The 21,416-nt window shown below is 46.4% G+C and overlaps 1 protein-coding gene across 5 annotated transcripts in view; it reads left to right on the top strand.

Moving 5' to 3' along the window:
• The window catches only part of LARGE1 (LARGE xylosyl- and glucuronyltransferase 1), a 540,210-nt gene that overhangs the window by 119,529 nt on the left and 399,265 nt on the right, over window positions 1-21,416 (top strand). For all 5 annotated transcript variants that reach the window (XM_023631102.2, XM_070254456.1, XM_005606571.4 and 2 more), the window contains exon 2: window positions 16,625-16,812. In XM_023631102.2, the coding sequence (XP_023486870.2) occupies window positions 16,625-16,812 (188 nt within the window). The remainder of the gene's footprint in view (window positions 1-16,624; window positions 16,813-21,416) is intronic.

Here is a 21,416-nt window from a genome sequence, read left to right as displayed (position 1 = left end):
GTAACTAAATGTATTTTGCTAAGTGCTGTGATAGGAGACCGAGAAGACAGGTGTTGGTCCCCTTCTGATCTTGAGGGAATCTCTTGACCTTTAGGAGACTTAGTTTTTTATCTATAAACTGGAGACAATAGCATTTGAGTCATGGGATTATTGTATAGATAAAGCCAGGCAAAGCCGTGTAGTGTCCCGCCTGACATGCTTATGTCTGGAAATTGCTCAGGATAAATAAGGGTGACTGGTGGAATCTTTTTTTTTTTTTAACTTGATTCTTTATTTTGATAGGGGCTCATCAATGTTATCCTGACTGTCCTGATGTCACTGGCTATTTTTTAAATTGGCAGATAATTCATATACCATCAATTTCACCCTTCGGAAGTGTACCTTTCAATGGTTCTTACAGCCCATGGTTTTATATATTTACTATATTTACAAGATTGTGTTACTGTCACTACTATTTAATTCCAGAACATTTTCATTCCCCCCCAAAAGAAACCGGATACTCATTAGCAGTCACTCCCCATCTGCCTCTTCCCCAGGTCCCTGGGAAACACTTTCTGTCCCCGTGGTTTTGGACTGGGAGACTCTTGAAGGGTTTCTCTCTCTCCCATCTTGAAACCTTCCAAATCATGAATCTTTCCATATTTAGGTCTATTAAACATTTTTGAAAAATATATGTTGAGGGGCTGGCCCGGTGGCACAGTGGTTAAGTGCGCACATTCCGCTTCGGTGGCCCAGGGTTCTCCAGTCCTGATCCCGGTTGCAGACATGACACCGCTTGGCAAGCCATGCTGTGGTAGGTGTCCCACATAGAAAGTAGAGGAAGATGGGCACGGATGTCAGCTCAGGGCCAGTCTTCCTCAGCAAAAAGAGGAGGATTGGTGGCAGATGTCAGCTCAGGGCTGGTCTTCCTCAAAAAAAAAAAGGAAAATGTTGATGTGATGTTGAAGAAGAGAAAGAAGAAGAAGAAACTGAAATAGCAGAGCAAGACGTTGAGGACTCAGAGTCCAGACTAAATTTTGTCCTTTGCTTTCTGGATAACTTTGGACACGTCCATTCCCTTGTCTGAGCCTCAGTTTCCCCATTCAGATAATTTGTATCGGATTAGAGGACTCCCGTCCCAGCCTCGTTTTTAGGCTTAAACTCAGCGATATTGAGTCTGTGCATGTAAATATTGATTTGCTTTAAGTATGTGCTTACTTTTTACGTTTCTCACTGCTTTCTCTTATCTACAAAGTCAGAATTGCTTTCTTTTTTCAGTTTCAGTGTTCTATATAAATAAAAATAATAAATATACCATGTATATTTATTTGCATCTGCGTATAAAACAGTGGCGTTTTTTTCAGGCAGCTGTCTCGTGAGCACCAATGAGATAATTCATGTCAACCCCTTAGCACAGGGTCTGGCACTTAGTAAGTGCTGGATAAAAATTCTTTGCTAGGTGAGTGACGGGTCCCCCTGGGTAGGCCAGTTGACATTTGCCCGTGTGACACTTGTTAAATTGGTGTCCCAAATGATCCCAGTTGGAAGCTTCCTTCATCTTGGGATGAGGCCTCCAATATCTGCTTTCTTTCCCTCTTTGCCTTCACTGGTTTGTGGAACATGTCAGCGTGAAATTATAGATTTGGAAAAACAAATGCCATGAGAGGAGCCATTTACCTTATCCTGCTCTCCTCAAGTGGCATGGGAAATGAAAAACGTCCAAACTAAGACAAATTTATTGGATACCAAAACCACCAGGCTATTGATTCTTAAAGCCAGACAGCAAGGTTATGAATTGGGTGATAAAAATGGAAAGCGTTTAGCTTGACTTCTAAGACGAGGCGGCTTTGTGTGTTATCACAGCTATTGGGTGCTCCTGACAGGCCCACAACTAATGAACTAGCGCTTATTAACTACACTGTTTACTTTATGTGCATCTGTCTAATGTGGTGCGTGAATGAGATATATCTGAACGATGCGATTTTTTTAGAGAAGCCTCGATGCCTGAGATTTAATCTCTGTTTTGAAAGTGGCAGGGACGTTAGCTGAACGTTCTTACCTGGAGCTAGCAAATGAGAGTTGGTTAGAAGCCGTGAATAGTTCTGCACCCCTGCAAAGGAAGGATTTATGTCTCCGGAGAGATTTGGGAACTGATAAGCAGATGCTGTGTTTTGGGTGTTAGAGATCAGTGATGGAACCCGCATTTATTTTAATTGGCTGCTGAGGCCCAGAGAAGGTGTTTCTAGGCAAGTCACAGAATAGGTTGTTGGCTGAGCATCGCGAGAACTAGATTTCCTGAAGCCTGGTTTTATGCTCTTTCTTTCGTACCGTTTAGAATGTCGAGCCCTGTGGTAGCTTCAGGCCATCCTGTGCATCCTCCAGCTGCCTTGAGTCAGTCCTGCTGCTCTTTGACGCTTGGCCTCTGGGGACTGGGTACCCCTGACCCTGTGGGACTGAGATGCCTCTTCCTGACTCTGTGCCTCGTAGTGGTTTCTTTTCTTGACTTTTGCATGATGGCAAAGGTCACTGTGAAGGGATGAATTCTGTCCCCGTCCTCCCCCAAATTCATCTGCTGAAGTCCTAGCCCCCAGTACCTCAGAATGTGTCCTTATTTGGAAATAGGTCATTGCAGATGTCATTAGTTAGGATGAGATCACATTGGATTAGGTTGGGCCCTAATACAATATGAAGGTGTCCTTATATAAAGGGAAATTTGGTCCCAGACAAGCACACAAGAAGAATGCCATGTGAAGCCTGGAGAGTGCTGCCACAAGCCAAGGACCACCAGAAGCTCAGAGAGAGGCCTGGAGGAACAGGTCATCCCCTTGTGCCTTCAGTGGGAGCAAGCTCACACCATGATCTTGGACTTCTAGCCTCCAGAACTATGAGACAATAAATTGCCACTGTTTAAACCACCTAGTTTGTGGCGCTTTGTTACAGCTGTCCTAGGAAACCAATACAGTAACCCACTAAGCATTCTATACCATGAAAGTACAGTCAGTTACCAGAGGGAAAAAGTAAAGAGGAGAATGTACCTCCTTAACCCCCTCCCTGTTCTTTTGTTTTTTAATTATCAAACTGTCATTAAGTACTTGATTAATTAATTAATATTCATTGTATAGTTGCTCTGTGCCAGATAACATGCTGGGAGCCTTCCCACCATGTTTAAGCCTACCCTATACCATATGTGTAACGTGTGGCGTGTTACTGAACCCACACTGAGCCGTGGTTTTCTCATCCGGATGCGGAATAACGATAGGTACCAAATCTTAGGAATCCTGAGAGGGTTAAATGAGATGTAAACGCTGTCCAGTGCCCTGCACAGAGCCAGGCACATAATACACTGTTCCTACTGTAGCGACAATAGCTACTGTTGCTGGAGCTCCCCAGGGGCCAGGTTCTAGGAATTTAAAATCATTCTTAACAATAAAGATACATCCTTATGTGCATAGAGCAAAGGGATTTAGATAACCTTAAGAAAAGCCATTCTTCTCCAACAAGTACTTGTACACAAGTGTTCATAGCAGCACTATTCACAATAGCCAAAAGGTGGAACCAACCCAGATGTCCCTCAGCCGATGGATGGATAAACAAAGGTGGTATATCCATGCGATGGAGTATTATGCAGCCATAAAAATAACTGGTATCCTCATACATGCTAGAACATGGTTGAACCTCCAAAACAGTAAGTTAAATGAAAGAAGCCAGACGCAAAGGGCCACATGTTGGATGATTCTGCTTATACGAAATATCCAGAATCAGTGAATCCATAGAGACAGAAAGGAAAGTGGTGGTTGCCAGCGGCGAGAGGTGGGGGGAAATGGGGAGTGACTGCTTAATGGCTATGGGATTTTCCTTTGGAGAGATGAAAACATTTTGGAATAAGATAAAGGTGGTGTTTGCACAACATCATGAATGAACTAAATGTTGCTGAATTGTGCTGGTTACAATGGTTAATTTTGTGTTATGTGAATTTCACCTCAATAAAAGGAAAAAAGCTATTTTTGTTTAATCACAAGGATATTTATGTGGCCCAAATCAGGAGAACATTGAACAAGAGCCATCACACAGTGTAACTCGAGCATCTTGAAGTCAGGAGGCCCTTTGACATCTATTTTTTATTCTTAGAGAGACTTTTTCTAAGACCTGAGGCAAATGTTTCTGTCTGTCTAAAAGAGGAATTTCCTTCATGACAGGCTTCCTCCTGTGGCTTTGGTGACACTATGACTTGTCTTTTCATTGCCTCTCGTGACCGGGACTGGGTCACAGGCCATCCTCAAACCATTCTCTGGCCAAGGCAAAGAGTGTTGCTCTTACCGCTGAAAGCAGCTGGGATTTGTCCCCTGTACCTAGAGGTCCCATCCCCCAGGATAGTGCTGCCCTCCATCTCTGTCCTTTCGGGCTGCTGTAACACAGGACTGTATCCTGGGTGGCTTATAAACAACAGGAGTTTATTTCTCACCGTTCTGGAGGCCGGCAGTCTGAGATCAGGGTGCCATTGTGGGCAGACTCTGGTGAGGGCCCTCTTCCTGTTTCTAGACTGCTGACTTTGCCTTGTATCCTCACGTGGCAGAAAGAGTCCCTTTTATAAGGACACGGATCCCATTCATGGGGGCTCACCTCATGACCTAATTTCCTCCCAAAGACCCCACCTCCTAGTACCATCATATTGTGGATTAAGATTTCAACATGTGAATTCTGGGGTTGGGGGGGGTGGACACAAACGTTCATTCCATGGCACCCACATATGGACCAGATCAGCGTTGTGTTAACAAGAAATGTCACCCAAACAAGGACATGGCTATTGGCACAGCCCCCAGCCAGGTCTGCCACCAGAAGCCTTCAGGTTGGCCTCTGGGCTGCACTTTCTCCTCCATCTGACCCAGTCCTCACACTGCCCCAGAGTTGTTAGTTTTCTTAAACACAGATGCTATAATTCCTGCTCGGGAGTCTTCAGTAGCTCCCCAGGGGCTGTAGAATGAAATTCAAGTTCCCCATCACTTAGCATTCAAGGCCATCCCAGTCTCGTTACCTGACTCTGGAAGGAGTGGTTGGCTGCTGTCCTCTTGTCCCAGGCATCACTTTGCCCTTTGCAGCATGATTCCCTCTGCCAGGGAGGACTTTTTGTCCCTTCCCAGCCTTCTGAAATTGTGGCATCCTCTTTGGCTCAGCTCAGGTGTTTTCTCCTGAGGTCTGTGTCTCTCCTGGTCCTGTCCTGTGTTCATGGTCATGATGTTTGTGTCTGTCTGTCCCCTCCACTCTCACAGGGCTCCTCAAGGGCAGGAGTGGTGTCGTATCCATCTCTGTCTCCAGCCCTGTGCTCCAGGCCTGGAGTAGAGTCTACACCCAGTGGACGTGTGCTGTGTGGAATGGGATGATGACACGGGGTAGAGAAAAGGAAAGAAATAGCTGCCTTTGTTTTGCCATTTGTCACAAGAGGTATTTACATAAAACCTCCCCAGACCTTGGAACGCGGAGGAAAAATAGACTCTGCGAGTTAGACACGTAGTGCTCCGACACTGGGGAAGACTGAAGTGCATTTTGCAGTATTGGCCCTTGTTAAATGCTTATGAGTGTTTGCTTAAGCAGAATGGAAATGTAAGGCAAGCCTGCCTGAATCGTGTCTTTCCAGAATGAAAATCAAAAGAACGAAGACCAGAACCCTCCAATGGGTGGCTTCACAGGTAGCCTCGTGGATGTGATTGAGCTGATTTCACATTCAGAAGAAAAACATAAAAGTCAGCCTTCTTGGAGCTGTTGTCTGACCCCAGGAAAAGTGTCTATCCTCAGGAAAGATCAGTTTGCATGAAAGATCTGTTTGGCAAGGTATTGTTGAAAGAGGTTAATATTGTAAGTGGCAATTTTTGATTGCTTCTTGATTCTTTTTCCTCTTTTTGCCTCTCTGCCTGTGTTGCCCCAGAGAGAAGTCTGTGCTCGAAGTGACGGTCACACCGCCCGCCTATCAACGTCTCTATTAAAGTTGTGTTTGTGCCCTGAAAAGGCAGCATGCAGATTGTGCGGTATAGTATGAGGGGTGGGACTTAAGAAGAGTGCCTGGGATGCGGGTCAGTGCGCTCCAGGCCGAGGGAGGTGACCTTGGAGGAGACGATGACGACTGTGGATTTGTAGTTCTTCCTGGCATGCGCCCCATGGAACATCCTCTGAGCCCTTTAATGAGGGGAGGGGCCCCCCTAAGATGTCCTGCCTTACTTAGAGCAGGGTTTCTTGACCTCAGCCCTCTGGTCATTTTGGGCTAGATAATCCTGTGTTGTGGGGCTGTCCTGTGCCTTGTAAGACGTTTATCAGCATTCCTGACCTCTCCCCACTAGATGCTAGAAGCACCCCATTCTCTCCAGTCTTGACGATCAAAAATGTCTCCAGATATTGTCAAATGTCTCTGAGCAGAGGGGCAGGTGTGGTACAAAATCCCCCAATAGAGAACCACTGTTTTCGAGGCTCCCCATGTAGACACATGTAGATAGGGAGGAGACAGTCCCGGAGGAAGGGGAGGCGGCAGGCAGGAAGGCAGAGAAGTGTGGCAGTCCTGCATTGGAAGGTGTGACTTGGGTGGAACTCGAGTGATGAGGTTGGCAGGAGTCTGATTGTGGGGGCCTTGAATGCCGTGCTGAGGAAAGCACGGATGTGAAGTCAGAAGTCTTGGGGTTAACCCCAGCGCCCCTCTTCCCAGCCGTGTGACTTGAGTGTCTTAACCTTTTGAATCTTGGTGCCCTTATCTGTAAAGTGGAGTCGCACAGACTGCTTGTAAAGACTGACTGCATCGAGGCCATGTGGAAGTGTCAATATGGTACTTGGGTGGCCTAGCTGCCCAGTAAATGTTGTCTTCTTTCCTGAGTGCTCTCAAATCAGGTTAAATCCGGTTCTCTCTAGTTCTCCCGCCGCCAGCTCAGGCTATTTATCTAGCCAGCATCACTGCAAAGGCTCCCGGGCTCTCCGCCTCAACTCCGTTCTCGAGCCTGTAGCCAGACATGCTTCCCTAAACAGGAGGATGCGAAGGCTTAGAAAATCTGTAAACCCGTGTTGTCCAGCATCATGGCTCTCGAGCACTTGAAGCGTGGCTAGTTCAAACTGAGATGTGCTGTTCATGCAAGGTGTGCGCCGCATTTTGAAGACTTAGTATGAGAAAAAGCGTGTAAAATATCTCACTAATAATATTTTTTATTGATTATATATTCAAATGTTAATTTCTTAGACATGCTAGGTTAAATAAAATATTGAAATGAACTTCTCTTATTTTAAACGTTTTTGAAGGTGGCTATGGGAAACAGGATGAGTTTTGTAAGAGTTGCTGTTGTCTTATCGAAGGAGGCGTACTGGTTCTTCATGAGAGAATCATTTCCTGCTGCTAAGTTTTGAGATATAATTTGTTTCATGGGGCAGTCCCTTTGTAAAGAAAGGAAATTGCTCCCTTTATATAGAGCAGTAACATACTGAGTAATGTGTTCAGTACGGTTTATTTTGTTCCTCCTGGTAGATGTTTGAATGTTCTTCGCTTTCTAATTGTTCATCCTTTATTAAATATACACCACCTCCAGGCAGGACCAGGACACCCCCCTACTTGTTAGTTCCCTCTCCTCCGTTGTTATCGACTCAATGTTTGTGTCCTCCTAAAATCCATGACCCCCAGTGTGATGACATTAGGAGGTGGGGCCCTTGGGAGGTGATTAGGTCCTGAGGGTGGAACCCTCATGAATGGGATTAGTGACCTTAGAAAAGAGACCTCAGAGAGCTTCCTGGCCTTTTCCACCATGTGAGGACACAGCAAAAAGATCACACCTGTGAACCAGGAAGAGGGGTCCTCACCAGACGGGAAATCTGCTGGCACCTTGGCCTTGGGCTCTCCAGCCTCGAGAACTGTGAGGGATAAATGTGTGTTGTTTAAGCCACCCAGTGTATGATATTTTTGTTGTCCCAGCACGAATGGACCAAGACGCCCTCTATCTGCTTTGTGGATATCTCAGCAAGGAGGCAGTAGTGTCCAGACTGAGAATTTGATTGTTCAAGCAGCTAAAATTCGACTAATTCATTTCAATGTTATTAGTGCTACTATAGCATCTCATGTTGCTGTGTAATCATATTTTGGATTTCCTTTGACCTCCCTTGACCCTTGAAACAACCTTTAGTGCTTGGTAGCTTTTAACATAACAGACACAACGCAGGCAAAACTCTCAGGCTGCGGGTAGCATGTCCTAACGGCAGAGATGTGTGTAATGGGTGGTTGAAGACTGGATCGGAGGCCCTAGTGAGGTCTCTGCCCTTGATCTGGGACATCATAGTGGTTCCGAGGGCAAAAGGGCATGTTTCCCTGCGGCAAGAGAATTTGACTTCACAGTGGGATCAAGACAAACTAAGTAGGCGGGAATGGACCCTTAGAGTCCTTAAAACACAGTGAACTCGTAGGTTTTCAGTGTTTGTTCCAAAGCATATTGCATGTGGCTTTTGTAGTTCCCATGATCAATTTTTAAACAGTGCCTCCAAGGCCAAATGCCATTCTGTAAATGAAAAAAGAAATCAGGAGTGCCAGTTTGACAAGCCAAAGGATCACCTCCAGGAGGGAGATGCTTTGGGGCCTGATGTGCAGAGAAGAGAAGGAAGGAGGAAGTGACTGTGGGATAGGCCTTCAGGAAGGATGCTCCAGAGCCAGAGGGAGCAGCCTCACGCCTCTTGTGTGTTCTCTCTCGTGGAGCAGAGAAAGAAGAGGATGTTACTAAAGCGGATGTTGCAAGTGACCTCAGATGTAACAAAGGGTCTCCGAGGGGCACACCATTGCTGCAGGGACCTACTTGAGGCACTGTGTAGACGCTGTTTCTCATATTATAGATGTTGTGCAGTCAGACAGCTAGTTGGCAAGCTCTTGTTTAGAAAGGGCTTATTAAAACAACACTAGAGTGACAGGAAGGTACCTGATGGCTGAGGCTCTCCCAGCACCTTCATTCCTTCATTCGTCCATCCATTCATTCAGTGAATGCCTCCCATGTGCCTGGGTATACCTGAATATAGAGCAGTCATCGTTTTTGCCAAAGTAGAGATTAAAATCTAGTGGGTGAGACAACCATTAAACAAGTAATTGATCAAATAATTGTATAAATCCAAAATCTGATGAGTACTGTGAAGGAAATAACCAAAGCATGGTGATAAAGTGAGGTGGGGAGGATATTTAGGCATAGAATTGTCTGGGAAGACCTTTCTGCTTGACAGCTTTCAAGATCTAGACTTGAAGAATGAGAGGAACTCAGTGAAGCAAAGAATGGAGCTATAAGCCTTCCAGGCAGAGGGACTGCACTTGCAAAGGCCCTGAGGCATATTCCATAAGTGAAGGGGCCAGTGTGGCTGGAGTAGAGTAGAATTAAAGGAAGAGTGGCCAGAGATGAGGTCCTAGAGATAGGTAGAGGTCAAGCCGTGTAGATCCTTATAGACAGGGCAGAGTTTGGGGTTCATTTTAAGATCTGAGGAGAAACAGTGAATAATTTCAAGTGTGGTCTGAGTTATGAGGCTCCTGCAGTGGGCACAAACAGGAGATGATGGTGGCTTGGCTTCATAGAGTGGCAGTAACACTGGAGAGGAGTGGATGGATTGTTGGAGAGAATACGTGATTTAGAGGTAAAGATGGCGGGATATGTGTGCATCCACATGGATTTGACAAGATGAGGGGGTGAGTGAGGAATTGAGAATGGCTCTCAGGTGTCTACTTTGAGCAATGGAGTAGATGACGTTGCCCTTTGTGGAGGTGAGAAAGATCTAGAGAAGAGCAGGTTTGGAAGGGAGATTCAGGAGTTGAGGGCGGAAGCGCATGTGGTAGAGGAAGACTGTTTATGTGAATCTGGAGGTCACAGGAGAGGCCAGAGCTGGAGAGAAACGTGGAAGTGCTCAGCCTGGAGACTGTTTTACAATGGGCGATCTCACCTCGGGAGAGAGGGAAAGATGGATCCCACACTGAATCCTGGAACACTCCTGGAATTTACCATTCAGAGAAGAGGAGGTTTGAGGAGAAAAGGAATGTCTGAAATAAGTATCTCAGAGGATAGGAGAGTGAGTTTGCCAGAATAAGGTAGTAGCATCTCTTAGCAGTTGACTGCCCATTTGAAATCAGAAATGATTAAAGGGAATGAATCTGATGGCGTGATTTCCTGCCCCAACATTTGACTTACCAAGTAAAGCATGGAGTGCGAGTATGGTTGCATTCATCCGAATCATTGGATTTTTCCAGTGGAAAGAAGGAGGTTGGTGGGAGGTGTGCGTGCCTGCAGAGGGAGGTTATAATAATGAACCCCGGCATCTAAGCTGAATAAGAGAGACTATAAAGAAAATCTAGAGCTGGATGGATAGTGATAAAGAAGGCCGGTGGATTGGGGTTCATGAAGACAGTGAAGAATTTGTGTAATGGCAGCCTGGGGGGGCGAACAGAAGGGGCTGCGTGGAGGTTGCTGTTGACTTTTGAGATTTTGGAGGTTGTGCTGCTTTTGGTGACATCAATGTCTAGAATGTGAACTTGGTCTGTGTGAGGTGGCAGATATATTGAATTGGCCATTTTCGTCATAGAATTGTGGTGGAGAGATGGCAGAATCTGTGGTGGGAACTAAAGTCTTCAAAGAATGAGAGGAGTGACCAGGAGTTGCCGAATAACGGCGACAAGGACGGAGAGAACGATGGTGAGCCACTAAGGAACAGGGTCTTCATAAGAGGGGAGAGGCATTAAGATTCCGTAGCGATGACTGGGAGAGCCACTTCCTAGCCCGTAGGTTGCCTTGAGAAAGTAGGGGGAGGCTTTTCCTTTGGGGAAAACAGTGGCCCAGGGGACAGCTGTCCTTTCACACAAGAGCAGGAGGTAGAATGAAGCAAGAGGGAGTTGAGGATCAAGAGGAATTTGCTAATTACATAGTGGAAGTTCCACAGGGTTCCATAGTTGAGTGGGCTGGAGCTTGTGTGACAGGAGTAGTTGGTCTGATAATGAATAACCAGGGAGGCTGCTGGCTATGACTGAGATAGTCAGTCATTGATCCATTCGGTATTTATTGATCGCCTCCTCTCTGCCAGATACTGTGCTCGCAATAAACGAAGTGGAGAAGGTACCTGCCCTTGAGGGAGTTGAGCTCTGACTTGGGAGAAACAGAGTGGTCATCACTTGCATGTCCTGTAGCAAAGAACTGATTTTTTGTTTTTACAGGAAACACTAGAATTTGAGTCCCAGAGTTTCCAACAGTGAAGTCAGTGTCCTTAGCCTCTCTTAGTCTCAGTTTTCCTTTTGTAAGATTGGTTTAATGGTGCCTCCATGGGTGGTGTTGGTGCTGTTCAATCATTATTCAAACGTGGGAGAAGTGTTTTTGTTGGGATGTCGGGATGGGTCGTCAGAGGCACCTCTAGTCCATAGATGCTTTTAATTAGAAAAAGGCACTTTTCCTTCTAGGAACTCTGCTTGTGATAAACACGTCATCGAGGAAGTCTGGGATGTGATTGGTTCTCCCTGGCGCACTGGCCCCTCCCTGCAGGGGTAAGGTGGAGGTGGGCAGGTGGAAGTGGTGGGAGGCCAGCCTGGTTTATTAACCAGTTACTTACCGAGTGCGTTCGTGCAGGCTTCTCAAACAGTAATGTGCACTCGAGGCACCTAGGATCTTGTTAAAATGCAGATTCTGCTTCACTGGAGCTGAGTGGGGCCTGAGATTCTGCATTTCTGCTGACATCTCAGCTGCTGCTGCTGCTGCTGCTGCTTCGGAGACCACACTTTGGATCAAGATGGCTAGGTGTAAACCTTTGTCTGAGATGCTGGTCTCAGGCAGAGGCTTAAAACAAACAGTAGAAGACCTGGATCCGTTGCCCTTAAGGAGTTTTAGTCTAATGAAGAGAGATTAATGCACCTGAAGTGATTAGAAGACAACTAAGTGGTCTGGAATGTGTTCCTGACTCCTGTTGGAGTTTAGAAGGGAAGGGAAGGGAAGGGGAGGTTCCAGGTCTGGACTTGCCGGAGGTCCCACAGAAGCAATGAGGACTTGAAACTCCTCCTGAGCTCCAGCAAAGGAGGAAAGGCATGGCAGGATGGTCGGGGTGTGTGTGAAGATGGCCTGGGTAAAGGCATGAGGCGGGTATGATACTAGCACTAATATAAATAGTGATGATAACAAAGCTACCGTCTGTTGAGGTCTGTCTGCTCTAGGACCTGTGTGGTAAGCTGAGTGAGGGCCAGCTCTTTGCCCTCCTAGATACTGGGACAGCACCTTGCAAGAAAGATTCCCTCGAGACTGGGGCGACAGTGTGTGACTGACAGGATTCAGCCACTCTTCTGGTTAGAATTGGTGGCCCAAATCTGTTATATGCCCGTAGGATCAGTTTGGGATCTTAAGTGATTCTGAAGGGTTTTGGCCGTTGGGTTCCTTGGACTTTTTCTTTTTCTTTGTTTTGTAGGTTACTTAAATTTTTATTCCATTTTCATGTGCAATGTTTCTAGACAACCCACACATCCTGAACACCCGTGAAAAATTGTTTCTAACATCCGTGACGCTAATTAAAAGACAGCCTCTGGTGTTGATCAGAGATGGCTGGAGCTGGGCGTTTGGAATTGGGCTTCTGACTAGAGTCTTTCAGATGGTAACCAGCCACCCCAGAGGGTGTATTCCCAATTAGGATCCTACAGATGTTAACTCATTGCATCTAGCAAGACAAGTAGAACTGACACACATACACTACACTGTCTGCACCGAGGCATTTTGAACTGCAAGCATTATAACAAGAAGACACAGTAGTTCAAGCTTTTAAATATTTCTTAATTATAAAAGCAATACGTGCTCCTTCCTTGCATAAAATTTATGAAAATATATACTGAAATTACCCATATCGTATACCCAGAGATAACTTTCAACATTTAAGCCTTTTTTCATAGCTATAGGTATGTGGGTATTTATAGATGTATATACAATTTATTACATTGGACTGAAGGATATTTGCAATCACATTTTATGCTCAGCTTTGAATCGTGCTTTTGTGGCTTAACAGATCATGATAATTTTTCTAGCTCATACAATGTTCTTTTTTTTTTTTTTTCTGCTTTATCTCCCCAAACCCCCCCTGTACACAGTTGTATATCTTAGTTGCAGGTCCTTCTAGTTGTGGGATGTGGGATGCCGCCTCAACGTGGCCTGACGAGCGGTGCCGTGTCCACGCCCAGAAACCAAACCCTGGGCCGCCGCAGTGGAGCGCGTGAACTTAACCACTCGGCCATGGAGCCGGCCCTAAGAGTGTTCTTTATAAATGTGAATTTCATTGGTTAAGACAGATGGGACAAGACTGTTGGAGTAGACGTTCAGGCGGAGAAATTGACCAGCGCGGCCAAGGAATTGGCTGCTGGATTTGAGGAAGGGGCGTTCAGAGATGACTCTTAGATGCCTGGGTTAACAGGTGGGGCAATCTCCCCTTCACCAGGCAAGAGCTGGTTAGAGACTGATTTTCTAGTTAATGCATCAACATTTGCACATGTTTGGGATGTAATTTCCAGCCCACCTCCTGTTTCTTCCTTCATTTTGCTTCTTGTGTTGATTCCTATATTGACTTCCTGGAGTAACTTCTGATATAAATTGAGATTTTTCTTTAAAATGTGTTTTTAGTGCGCAGAGGTGTCATTTAAAAGTCAGATCCATGAAGGAGTATTTTTTACCTGCTGGGTTTAATTTCAGATGCCAGCGTTATCATAAAATGCAAACCACCCTAGACTCTGTTTTAAAACTTTGTACAAATTGTGCTGGTTGAAATTGACTTCTGCAGATGGAGAGAGGGAAGGAGGAAAATAAGTGTTTTCAAGAGTTTTTTTAAAATGTTATTTAAATACTAATGCCACTCGAGTTCAGCTCCATATATAGTCCTACTTTCCCCTAAAGTCTAAATTCGTCTATAGCTTTCCACTTATATTTCTGTCTATTGTACTTGTGATTTTTTTGGAATGAGAGCAAACAGTGGTGGTATATTTGACCCTGGGAAAGAAAATAATCATAAGATTCAATATGAGGGATTTGGGTTATATCAAAAGCAAAATGCCCCCTGGCAAAGGTGGTTAGGATCAGTTACTGAGGGAGAACAGAGCCTGCAGTGTCTCTGCCATGGGTGTGTGTAAACTTTGGCCATTTAATCCTTCTAGGCCTTAATTTTCTCATCCATAGAATGGGAATGCAAAATAGTACCTACCTCATAGGTTATTCTGAGAATTAAGTAAGTAACAAACATAGAAAAGTGCTGGACACATAATAAGTGCTACTTACTGCTTGTTGCCTTTACTGTTATTGTAATTATTAGTGAACTGTAAAACAAACCAACAAAAACAGCGATTTTAACGTGGTACCTCCTGAAGGAGAATTGGTTAGATGAGTCCTTCAGGTTTAGGTCACCCACCTGCCAGGCCACTTAGTACCTTTGTGTTGGGATCTGTTTCCTACCAAACCCTATGTGAGAGAGTGGGGAGGGGAGAGACAGGAACATGAGTAAGGCTGCCCCCTGGCTCTCAGGAAGAGGGGGAAAACCCCTGCCCTGTGCTTGATCAGTCCTGGCTGGTCGGTGATTCCAGGGCTCTCTGCTTTCTGCCTCATCACAGCCCTTCCGTGAACGAAGTGCTCCTTTGTTGTCTAGATGAACAAAATGAAGTGTACCCAGAGACAGGGGACTTGCCATGGTCACAGCTAGTGGAGTGTGGCACCTGGATTTGAACCCAGATCTGTCTCACTGCACAGCCTTCTTCCCCCTTACACTCCTTCTTTCTGAGAGATCCCCAGCATCTCCACGATTCGCATTCTTAGTGACCAGCAGAGTTTGTGTCCCTTGCTTCAGAATGAAAAACTTCCCTAGCAGGGAGCTTTCCTCAAGTCAACATTCGTTGTTTAAAGGGGTTTTGCTTTTTTGGTTTTACTTTCTGGTTCACACCCTCCAGCCCTCTGGTCTTTCATCTGTTTCAAAAGAGGGCCATTTAGAAAAGCGTGTCGGAGTGGTTGCAGAAGAGAGCCTGGCGTTGACAGTTGAGATCGGCTCCATTAGGTGTTTATTGCCAGCAACTTGCTGAACACCGTCTCCTGAAGCTTGAGAGGGTCGCCTTTGGTTAGAGTCTGATTCCATTCATTTCAACAGATAGTGAACTGGCATCTGCAGGTGGCAGGCAGTATGTGTCTAAGGGGATGCAGGTGAACTGGACAGGGCACCTGTCTTCTGGAAATGCCAAGGCTGGTGGGAAAGGGAGACAGTTCAACCACACCATCGTCATGTGGGTTTTAAGGGTGACGGCAGAGGACACAGTGTTGGAATATCCAAGGGGATACCCAAACCAACTGCTTTGTGGACATCCATTCTTTGGGAAACTGCAGTGGTAGGTTCTGCTCTGTTAGGGAGGCTCCATGTGGACTTCTCTCTCCACCTACAGCCAGTGTGACTTCTCTGCTAGGAGATGGGTGGAGATGAGATGGCATGGTCTGTTGGTTTTTTTAATAAGTCACATGAATTCCTGGTCAGGACTCAGGTGAAAAGTCATGGGCCCTCTACTCCAGCTGGATTGGCCTCCACCCTCTTCTTTTAATGTGCCTCAGCCAGTCTTCATGGTCTAAGGATGGTCCCTCTGCAGGCTGATTATATGCTATCTGCATGCTCCTCTCCATGTTGTAGTTATTTCTGTGCTTTTCCGGACCTCTTCTTCCATATTGAAGAGGAAGCTATTCAGACAGTCCCTGTCGAGTGTTTTTGGGTTTTCAATTATAGTTGAGTTGTGGTCTCCTGCAGATGATGTGGTGGCCCATCCAGTCTCTTTCCTTTGAGTGTGTTGTCAGTCGGCCCCAAATACCTTCCGCAATTCTCTCTGCCTGGAACACAGGGACCGTTCTGCCATCTTGACCGTACACGGATCAGTAAGCAACTTCACTTGTCCTTCCGTAGAGATCAGTGCAAATCTCAGTCATCACATTCTTGGAATTCCTGTGGATGTTTTATGGTGGCCTGTCTTGTTAGGTTGTGCTCTTTGAAGCCAACTCTTGTCCTAGGCGTTTTTGAAAATACAGCATGTGGTTATGTACAAGGTGCTAACTAAATGTTCCTTTAATAAGTATGTTAGTTCAGGGCCGGCCCGGTGGCACAGCGGTTAAGTGCGCACGTTCTGCTTCGGCGGCCCAGGGTTCACTGGTTTGGATCCCAGGTGCGGACATGGCACTGCTTGGCACGTCATGCTGTGGCAGGCATCCCACATATAAAGTAGAAGAAGATGGGCACGGATGTTAGCTCAGGGCCAGTCTTCCTCAGCAAAAAGAGGAGGATTGGCAGCAGATGTTAGCTTAGGGCTAATTTTCCTCAAAAAATAAAAAGTATGTTAGTTCAGGCTTCAAAACTAACCTATACTATAAAATACACACACGTGTGTGTGTGTGCGTGCGTGAACACATTACAGAGAGAAAGCTGGATCCCTTATAGTTTCTATCATCCTTTGTTTATTTTTTAAAGAACCATCTCACTTGTGACAGACTGCGAGACTACAGCGTCATCTCTTGGGATCAAAGGTTAGCAGGAAATCGTAGACAACGTGAGCTGCTTTCCGGATCTACAGGATATTTCTCTTCTGCGATTTGCATCCATTTACAGTGCTAAGAACTCAGCCCTTCTTCTTTGCTCTTCCTTTCAGAAACTATTATGAGGGAGGCCGAGGACTCCATGCTCCGGACAGAGAAACGGCGCTGGCATTAGGGATTGCCACTTCTGAGAGGATGCTGGGAATCTGCAGAGGGAGACGGAAATTCCTGGCTGCCTCGTTGACTCTTCTCTGCATCCCAGCCATCACCTGGCTTTACCTGTTTGCCGGGAGCTTTGAAGGTAAGAAGAAAGTTTTCCCAAAGTGAGAGGGCAGGAGGGAAGAAAGAGAACACTGGCTGTCCCAGGGTCCTCGGAAGAAGCTCCAAGTCATCTCATCCCAACTTGTCATTTTGTAGAGCAATGGAATATGGGTGCCCAGACACAGGAAAAGCCTTTCCCAGGTTTACACAGGTAGTTGGAAGGAGTCAGCAATGTGAGGAAAAAAGATAAAATAAAAGCTAAATAAGGTGCACCTGGATGCAGTGACGTGGCGGAAGTTACACAAATGTCAAATACCCAGCTTTGCAAGTCCATCTCTGCGTCGATAATGGGGAAAGGTTGGGCCCTGGAGGGATTACTTAGCTGTTCAGGGTGCTAGATGTTTCATACATTCTTCATCTAGTCGTTCACTGATTCACACATCCAACATTTTATTGTTATTGTTGTTGTTCAACATCTGTGCTAACCCAGATGCTGGGAGTACCGGGATAACGGATCTGGACCTTCCCAGGGCAGTGGAGGGGACAGGTTAACACATGATTGCTGCGCATCGTGATGCCCGTGATGACCAGGCGGGCCCAGGGTGCCGTGGGAGAGGCTGTCGGAGCCGGCAGGCTTGGCTGGGTGTGGAAGATGATCAGTCGTACTGACGGCTGCGTGCAGGAAGGCAACAGAGGCATTACCCTCCCCAAACAAAGAAAAACAAACGCTCGTGCCTGCCATTTTCCAGAAATCAGTCGAAAAGACAAGACTCGCCATTCTTCCAGCCAGCCATTTCCAATGCAGTGCGATGTTTTCGTCTCAAAGATGGTTTTCTAAGCTTCGGGGAGGGAAGGAACAGCAGTGTTGAAGAGTACACTTTTGTTTTAGTTTATCCCCACACTTGAGTTAAAAAAAAGAAATGATCTCCAAGGAAAATCTGTCTCAAGGAAGTCAGCACTGTGTTTTTAAACGTCTCCTTTATGCATAATTTTATTGACAGCTCAAGGCTACCTTTTAATTAGGAGTTCCACTTTGCTTTCTGAGGTTTGCCCTGAGTTAGCTAGACTGAATATAAACGAGGTGGAACTATGTGCCTGCATAGCAGGAAGGGCCCAGTGCCACACCCTTGTCCCTTTCCTGCCCCAGCCATCCCTGGAGCCGTGGAGCTTCTTCTGAGCTAGATAGAGTAAATTATGCCATGGCAGGGGATGGTTACTTTTTGGCAAAGGGATCGGAGCAAGGAGGGTGAGTTGGTGTTGATTCCATCATCCTTCTAGAGATGATGGAAGAGCCCTTAGGAAAGAAGGCGGAGGGCACATGGTGCCAGTACAGGGTTAATACATTGTAACATTGACTTTGACAGTATAACAAGACTGGTAGTACTACTGATAATAGTATAACAATAATGATGATTATGACGACAATAGAAACTACTAGCATTTTGTGCATTTCTACGTGCCAGGCGTTGTTGTAAGGATTTTACACGTGGTAACTCTTTCTCCACAATAATCCTGTGTAGCAGGTCCAGATGAAGAGGGACAGACAGAGAAGCTTCAGTGATCTGTCCAAGGCCCCAAAGTCTGTCAAGATGGGGCCTGGGTTATGGGACTCAAGAGTTGGAGTTTTTACTACAATACCATGTTGTAGTGGGGCTTCAGTGAGGTGTGGAGTTTGGCAAGGAGTTTGATAAGGTGTCACCTGACCTTTCTGGGTGGATGTGAGGAAATTTTGATAAGTGTTCATTGATAGAAACCTAACGCCAAGTGATTTTGGCAAAAAGGGAATTTGGGGACTAACCAAACTAGTAAGCTTCAGGCAGGGTTGGATCCAGAGGCTCAAATGATATTTCTATAGCTCAATCTCTTCATTGCTTTGCTCTATTTTTCTCAGCCGTTGTTTCTTTCGGGGTAGCTTTTCCTATACAGAGGAAGCTTTAGCTTACAACGTATGTTCTCCAGTACCTGTAGAAAGAAGAGTTCTTCTTCCCCCTAATTCTCCAGTATTCCCGCTGATTGGACTGCTTCCAGTCACTCGTGGTCCAGAATAAATCACTGTGGTTGGGGGAGGCTGGTGAGGGCAGCCCTAAGCCCTGTGCCTACTTCTGATCAGAGAGTAGAGAGAAGTTCCCTAAAACATATGGAGCGAGACTGGGGGAGCGGTGACCCCCAAAGGTACATAGTGAAGGTTCCCAAAAAAGAGAGATTAGAAGTTGATCTGGGCTATGGAGAATTCATAACTGGCTGTGCTTAGCGATGACTTTCAACTTCAAGGTTGCTGTCCAGCATCATGCTACCTGGCCCAGCCCTGGTCAGTGGAGTGACTATGATCCTTGACTTTGAATGATTTTATTAGACTGGCAGATAGATTACGGGAAATGGGGAGGATCGAGAAAACGCTCAGAAGCAACATACCCAGACTGGGTGTAGGTGCTGTTTCTGTCAACGTGATGCTTAAAAATAAATCCTACCTGTGGAACAGAATCACAAACAGCATTAATTAGGGGCTGGGTGATGTGGGTACATTAGCAGAAGTATTTTCACTAGAATGATAGAGGTGACATTTCTCTTGCTGAGTATTAGTTAGTTGGCAGCTAGGCCACTGCATTTGTTTTGGACACTACACTTTAAGAATGATCTAGACAAGTCAGCACACTTAAGAGAATCTAGGTGAATGACAGCGCCAATTCTAAACCTCGTTACATAAGAAATAGTGGAAAGAACTGGGGCTGTTTACCTTAGAGAAGCTGAGACGCCAGGTGGACATGATGAGCTTCAGCAAACAGTCAAAGGCTGTCACCTGGAAGGGAGGCTAGGATTACTCTGATGGCCCCTGAATCTTTGGAGGGATGTGACAGGGAGCCAGATGTCAAGCTCATCGTAATGAGGATCGTTCTGCCCAGTGCTGGAACACGCTGCCCTGAGGGTTATGAAATACTCGTCGTGAGAACTGTGCAAACACAAGTGCAGTCTGTGGGCACCATGGGCCATTGAGCAGGAGGACCTGCCTGCCGTCCTGACCCAGAGATCCTGACTCTAGAAAAGCTGGGTATTTACCCACCAGGAGACACAGGCTGCCTCGGTGGAGCGCCTGCCTATTGCCGCAGACGGCGGTGCACTTCTGACGGGGCCTGTGGAGACGTTCTTCTCTCTGTAGTTAAACATAACAACTTTGCAGTCCATTTATTGACACCCTTGAGTTTTCTGTTGCAAGGCGGGTGGAGCCATAAATAAGGGACAGAGTTGCTGTCTGCATTCACGGAAATGCTGTTCACACTTTATGTGGGTGTGTTTATATTTCAACCCTGTTTGTTTTGGTGCATCTCCTGCGAGCAGAGCCCAGACCTCTCCCTGAGATGCAGATGCCCTGAGCGTTTTGGAGTTGGGTTATGCTGCGCAGCACGGTCTGTTGAGAGAGCCCTGGGCGGGTCAGGGGTTTCAGGCTCTAAAACCATCTCAGGCAGAGTAGTTGGGTGATTTGGGGCACAGTTGCTGGTTGTGAAATGATGCAAAAGTGAAGCCCGCTTACTGGCACTTATGTTCCACAAGTTTGTGTAATTCTAAGCATCTGATCTACGTGAGCTGGAAATGACCAGAATCCTCTCCAATGATGGGGAAATAAGACAAGAAGAGGGAGTAGGCTCATTGTGATGTGCTCCTGTGTATGGATCAATGCATAAAAGTTATGGAGAAGCTGGGGTCACTCCTATGGCCTAGTGGTTAAGTCTGGTGCACTCCGCTTCAGAGGCCTGGGTTCGTGGGTTCGGATCCCCACTGCAGACCTACACCCCTCATCAGCCATGCTGTGGCAGTGATCCACATATAAAGTGGAGGAAGATTGGCACAGTTGTTAGCTCAGGGCTAATCTTCCTCTGCAGGAAAAAAAAAAAGTTACTGGGAAGCAGGCATTTTCTCGGTGTCAAGAAAGAATGCCTGTTCTAACAAGTTGATTTGCCAGGGGTTGGAGTCCACCATCTGGGAAAGTGATGCGATCCCCATTCCCAGAGCTGTTTTTCAGAGGCCAAGCAACTATTGGTTCAGGATGCTAATCAGTGGATGTTTTTGCTGGTGCTTTAACCCCTAAGTTCCTAAACCCTACTTCCTACATTTCTTCCCTAGTCCACCTCTCTGGCTCTGCCATCTCGTTAACCACCCCAGCTGCCTGTGCTTCAAGCTCCAAGCTTTGGACGCTCCTTCGCTTCCTGCTTCATTCCCTCCCTCGCTTGGTCGCCACATCCTGTGGAATCTGGTCTGGGCCTCTCGCAGATGCGTCTTTTGTTTGCTGCCTTGCACCGCTGCTGTTGGCCTGGCTCAGCTGTTTATCTTCATCTTCTGTGATCAGGACTGATGCAGCAGTTGCTCCTTCACCCTCCAGACAGCAACCAGAGCTGTGCTCAGCCCCACCGCCGCTCCGCTCCCTGTGGGCCCCTCCGGCTCCATCTCCTCATGTCCCCCTTCCATTCTCTGTTTGGCTGTGCTGACTTGCACATCCCAGTCGGCACCGCCCTCTATGGCCTCTGGTCTTCTCGTGTGCTGTTTCTTCTCCTGGGGACACTCGTGCCCTTTCGTCCTTCCCCTCCCTCTTTCACCTGGCCGACTTGGATCCTCCCGTCTCAGCTCTGCTACACGCCTCCCGACTCCTGGACT

The sequence above is a fragment of the Equus caballus genome, chromosome 28 (genome assembly GCF_041296265.1).
Source record: "Equus caballus isolate H_3958 breed thoroughbred chromosome 28, TB-T2T, whole genome shotgun sequence".
Taxonomy (NCBI): domain Eukaryota; kingdom Metazoa; phylum Chordata; class Mammalia; order Perissodactyla; family Equidae; genus Equus; species Equus caballus.
Note: the sequence above shows the minus strand (reverse complement) of the source record. Positions and strands in the feature narration are given on the sequence as shown.